At 39.8% G+C, this 5,805-nt stretch overlaps 1 protein-coding gene across 2 annotated transcripts in view; it reads left to right on the top strand.

The window, feature by feature from the left end:
* Nucleotides 1-60: 60 nt before the first annotated feature.
* Nucleotides 61-5,805, top strand: part of CNOT10 (CCR4-NOT transcription complex subunit 10) — a 39,388-nt gene continuing 33,643 nt past the window's right edge. For both annotated transcript variants that reach the window (XM_083577915.1, XM_083577914.1), the window contains exon 1: nucleotides 61-232. In XM_083577915.1, coding sequence (XP_083434041.1) covers nucleotides 76-232 — 157 coding nt within the window. In that variant the 5' untranslated portion in view covers nucleotides 61-75. The remainder of the gene's footprint in view (nucleotides 233-5,805) is intronic.

Here is a 5,805-nt window from a genome sequence, read left to right as displayed (position 1 = left end):
TTGTTGTTTGTTGTTGTTGACGTTGACTTGGCGCGTGACGAAACCCAAATAAAAATAATACCGGAAAAGGCGCGCATGGCACGTTGGGCGGAGCTCACAGTCGCCTCAGCGACCTGCCACACACACACACACCTTTTCAGGTGTCTTCGAGCGGCTTTGCCTTTCGGCCAGGTGAGGGATAATGCCGCTTTCAAAGCATCCCCTGAAGTAGCTGCGACGGCGGGAAGCGAAGGTATCGATTCCGGCGCCTGAAAATGGCCTTGAGAAGGGTTGGGCTAGATGACCCCCGGGGATCCCTTCCCTACTGTGATTCTGAGAGAGGCGCCACCAATGACCAAGCCTTGCCCTCTATGGAAACCCGCCGCCTCTGGCCTGAAAACACAGGAATCTTGGAAGCAGTGCTTTTTTTCCTAAAATAAATAAAATGTTTAGGGGTACTCTTATTTTCCTACTCATATTGAAATACTGCCCCTCAGTGAGGCCAAACTTCGATTCACAAAATGTTTAGGGGTATGCGTATCCCCAGAAAAAAGCACTGCTTGGAAGTACCTTCCATCCTGTTTCCAGAGAGGAAGCTGTGCCAAGTCTCCTTTGCAGCAAAAGCAAGGAAGAGTCTTTTTGGCTCCTTTCATGACCTGACGGATTCATTACCGCATGATCTTTTGTGGAACAGATTCCAATTCATCAGATGCATTTGTTTGAGATTACACTCCCTGGTCCACAGACACGTATGTCCGTAATGAAATTTGCGAGTCTTTAATGTGCAGAGGGACTCTTTGTTTTCATGATACCTTAAGCTCAGCAGGTTGCTTGTGGCACATTTCAACCAACACACTAAATATTTGCATGGGTGAAATGGGCTTTAGCGTATGCTACAATAAATCTGTTTGTCTTTAAGGTGCCATCCACAAGACTCTTCCTTAAATATTTGCTGTAACAACAAAATATTTGCTGCTGCCCAACTGGAATTTATAATCATCCAAACCAGAAAGTCTGTCTCTCTTCTAATATGTGAACCTTGCCATTAGCCTGAACCTGAAACACGTTGATGTCTGAGGTGAAAAACCCAAATGGACCAAACTAATAATTCTCAAGGGTCCCATGCTCTAGCACAACTCATGTTTAATAGATCCACTTTCCTACCCTTAATGACAGCAAAAAACTGCTATGTAAGAATGCTGTCTCACCTTGCCTCATGGAAGGACTGCTGCTCTGACAGACTAGATTTGGTTATTCAAGAACAGTTACGGTACACATGTACTGTATCTTGATTACCAAATTGACTGTGGAATTGACTACTGACTTAGATTCATAGAATTGCAGAGTTGGAATGGTCATTTAGTCCAACGCCTCTGTGATGCGGAAATCTTTTGTTCAGGGCATGCACACATGTGAGTGCAGTTCTGGTGCTTTTTTCACAGTTGGAACACTGGCATCTGCTGGAGCGGTGTTTGCCAGTGGCATAAATTTGGAGGGTGAAGGAAGTTCAGGTCCAGCGCATGATCTTTTTGTTAGGCTAAGACAGTGGCTGGTTCAAGCTGATCAGCAATATGAACCCAGGTCCCCTCAACCAAAGTCCGACATACTAACCAATACCCTACACTTTGCCAGTTCACTATTCTACTGTCAGCTGACACTAAAGCAGGAGTGGGTCAACACAAGACAATAAATGGGTTAACGCAACTGTCTCCATTCTTGCACTGTGCTTGGGGGCATAGCTATAGACTCTATGGTGGTGTGACTATGGGGCTGTCATGATGAGCTCCTACACTTTAAAATGCACCACTGTGCCACTGGGGATGTATATAAATTAAAATATCCACAGAGAGAACCTTCCTGTCATGTTAAACACAGTACCATCGCACATATATAGTTTGTGCCGCACTGTAAGTTTTAAACTATTCATTTATTAAAATTGTACGTATTTGTTTAATTAAATTTATATCCAACCCTTTCTCCCAAAGGACCCTAGAGTAGCAATCTCAAATAGCAACCCTATGTTACTGCTTTCAGCAGATAAAATGACATGGAGAGATGCACAATTAGTTTGATCCTCACTCTGCTCAGGATTGGGCAAAGCAACTATGTCCGACTTCATGCATAGAGAAAGTATTGGAGGGTGAAAGCTGAAAATAATTGTGGATTTGAGAGCAGGGATCCTATTCTGACAAATTTTGAAATATGCTGTGATTGTGCATGCTTCAGTATGCTGACTCAGGATTGTCAAGAGATTTTTTTGGACACATTCCAAAATATGCCAACACGTTAAGAAATTTATAGTCTCAGCAGCCATTCTGTCCTTCATTATGGAATTGCAACATTGCTAATCCATATTGTAAGATGCTCTTTATATGGTCTTCCCTAAATGAATGTGCATCACAGAAGACTTCTGTGTTTTCAGGTCTAGTTTGAAAATGGTAAGCAATGTAACACATTATTGTAGAGTTTTATAGTTAAAAGCCTCTAAACTGCATGTTATTTCATATACTCTAATCGGGGGGTGGGTGAAAAAATTATGCTGAGGGCCAGGATTCTGTGTCAAGGTGCTCAGTTTAAATAGAATCAGCAGCATTATTAAATTAAATGTGATTAATTTTAATTTGAGTTGGTCTGCCGTAGTCAAAATAAATTAAAACAATTCTTTAAAAAGATAGTTTAAAAGACTTTTCTTTAAAACCTAAAAACTCCCTTAAAAGAATCAAGTCTTCAGAAAAGTTATATGATCTAAGAAAGTCTTTAAAAGAATCCTTCCTTTTGGATTTTTTTTTTAAAGTCCTTTTTAAAGACTTTCTTAGATCATATAACTTTTTTGAAGACCTGATTCTTTTAAGATTGGCCCCGGTCAATATTTATTTGCATCTGTAGTGTTTATTATGACTTTGACCAAACTGCGGGAGGCAGTGGAAGACAGGAGTGCCTGGCGTGCTCTGGTCCATGGGGTCACAAAGAGTCGGACATGACTAAATGACTAAACAACAACAACAAGTGTTTATTATTTGCAGCATATGGGTTAGATCCCCCATCCATGTTGCCCTTTTGGGAACCTCATAAAAATGAAAAATGTATCTGGTGAGGCCACTATAAGAAGCAACTTTAAAAATAAATGAATAGCTAAATCAGGGTGGAGGCAAAGTGTGACGGATGTAGAAACCTTTGGCTGCCTGAAGTAAACATATAAATATGCCTGGAACATCACATAATGATAATAAAAGAATCACTGGAGGAAAGAGCTGTGCCGAGAAATGCTGTTTCTAGACTCTTGTATCCTTACAGGCCATTATTCCTTCCTGAAAATATATAGCTAGTGACAGACCTGCCAGATTTCATTCGTTTTGCTAGAGGCATCATCCCTTTTCTCGCCTTTCCTTCTGCATCTATTTATGCTATATTTTAAAAGTTATTTTTAATTGCTTGGCCTTTTTGCAATGGAAGATTTTGCTGCAGTTATCACCGATTCCTCTTGGCTATTTATATATCCTGTCACACTGTTGTTCAGATGGTCATAGCCTTGAAATGTCACTGTTTGCCATTAATGCTTCGGCTTCCCACACACAATCTACTCCCAGCAGAAGCCGAAAAGGGAAAAGGTTTGGTCATTTGTGCTGATTTAAGAACCAGCGCACAGGCTCAAAATCAGCAGAAAGCAGTAAAGGAAAGCAGTGCCTTTGCACATACATTTGTGTCAGAGAGAGAAATGATAACAGTACTCATAATGTTCCTTCTGTGTGGTACAGAAGTGCTATACTAAAAAAGCAATAGTGGAGGAGGGCAGCCACACTTGGGAAAAAGGCAGGCAACTGCATACAGTTTAATCCTTACCTTACCCATATTCAGCATCTCTACATTTAAGAGAGACTTAGTAACCAAGCAATTCCATATGCACTTTCCTAAGAGTAACCCCAATGAATACAAGGGGATTTATTTTGAATAAGAATACATAGGATTTTTTGGTTAACAGCACCATCATATACATGCCTACCCAAAATAAGTGTAGTTGAGCAGGATTATAGCCTAATAGTCATTGCATCTCTATAGAGGCTTTCGGAAACTATAGTTGTGTGAGGCGAGGGGTGCCTTTTTATTATTTTAAGGATCTCTTAAAGAATATATTTATTTTACAGTTTAGTATTGTTTTTATTTAGAGTTGCATATGTTGGGGGCACGACACCACAATATTTTCAGTGCTTAGGGCCTCTAAAGGTCTTAAGATGGCTTTGGGCTAAACAAGTACCAGTGGACCAGCCTATAATATTTGAGCCTATCAGCTGCAGTCTTCTAATACAGAATATGTGGAAGTGTTTCAGAGACAGCACTATATGAGCACATATAGGGAGCTGCTGTTTCCTGAATCTCTTAATCCTCCCTACACCTCCCAAGCTTAATCAGACAATCACAGAGAAGCTTATTTACTGAACACTGTTTAAAGTGCCCTGTAAATAGAGAAGTAAGAGCACAACTCAGGTTTCAGAATCCTAAAAAAAAGCAAACATTTTAGAAAATTGAATTGTAAATGTGTGTGGCTGACAGCCTAATACAGAATTTACCCAGGTGATCAATGCATTCTGCAGTCACATTTTACTAGTAGTGCAATATTTCCCAATATCTTCTATAACAGTGGTGGGCAAATTTTGACCCTGGGGCTGCCACTGCCCAGTTAATGTGGCCCATTGCCTAATTTCATATGACTACGGGGGGGGGGGGCAGGACAGGAAAAAGTAGGTGGCAGAAATAAAATGAGTGAAAAAGATTTTATTTGAGATATGTAGCCCACTGTGAAACAAAAATATTTAGGTGTTTTGTTAAAATAAAAATAATCAAATTTAAACAACACAACACAGAACAACATAGCAAAATCAGCAACAGTCAACATGTTTTGACAAAATTAGAATTAATAAATTACAATCAATAAAATCAAGGAAGTCATTGAAACAATTATTGAGTTTTAAATGAGAAACTAATACTCTTCCAAGCAAATAATATTCTACTAAAAACGTAAAATAGTAGGTTGACATTGTCTGGTGCCTAAAATATAGTAGCAGCGGCATCAGGTGCATACTGCGGAGGGCATTCTAGAATTTGTGTGTCACCACTGAAAAGACCCTTTCTCTGGTTGCCAGAAAATGGATGTACTCAGGAGGTGGAATAAGTTAATGATCTGTGAGATATAAAATGATGTGTATGCTTGCATTGATCAGTCCTAAGAGTCCAGTGATTTATTTGCATAGATGAAGAGGTAAATTAACTACTAGACACTTAATACAAGCACTCAACTTATAAACATGAAGAGATAAATCAAAGACAACACACTGAATTTGCACTCTGACTAGTCTGAATAACTGGTTGTCAATTAGCTCTTTATAACTTTATATGGTTGTATGCCAGTGCAATTAGTCCTCTGTGTTGAGAGCTTCGCTATGTTACACCAATAAGCTTATTCACACACCTCATCCTTAACCTCTCTTACACAAAGCAAGTTCCTAGCCGAAATCAATGACCGAAGGAGAGTTCTATCAGTGTCAGGACACCTGAGGCATATTCTCAGTGTGTTGTTGTTGTATGTGCAGTGTGCTTGTGTAACACACACTCAAGACACACAGCATTGATGAGAAACAGCTTTCCTGACTGCATCGGGATTTTTAAAAGGAAGTGTGAGTGAGGGTAGCTAAAAGTTGGTGTATAAAGAAGGAAGTAACTGAGAAATCAAACAACAGAAACCAAGAGGTTTGTGGGTGTGAGCTCTTCCTTGCTCTTGCTCTTCCACATCCCATTTTCTCCTTTAGTTAGACTAAGGCATTTGAAGCTGAA

This window comes from Podarcis filfolensis (assembly GCF_964270895.1).
Source record: "Podarcis filfolensis genome assembly, chromosome: 12".
Lineage (NCBI taxonomy): Eukaryota > Metazoa > Chordata > Lepidosauria > Squamata > Lacertidae > Podarcis > Podarcis filfolensis.
The sequence above is the reverse complement of the archived record's forward strand: the minus strand, read 5'-3'. Positions and strand labels throughout refer to the sequence as shown.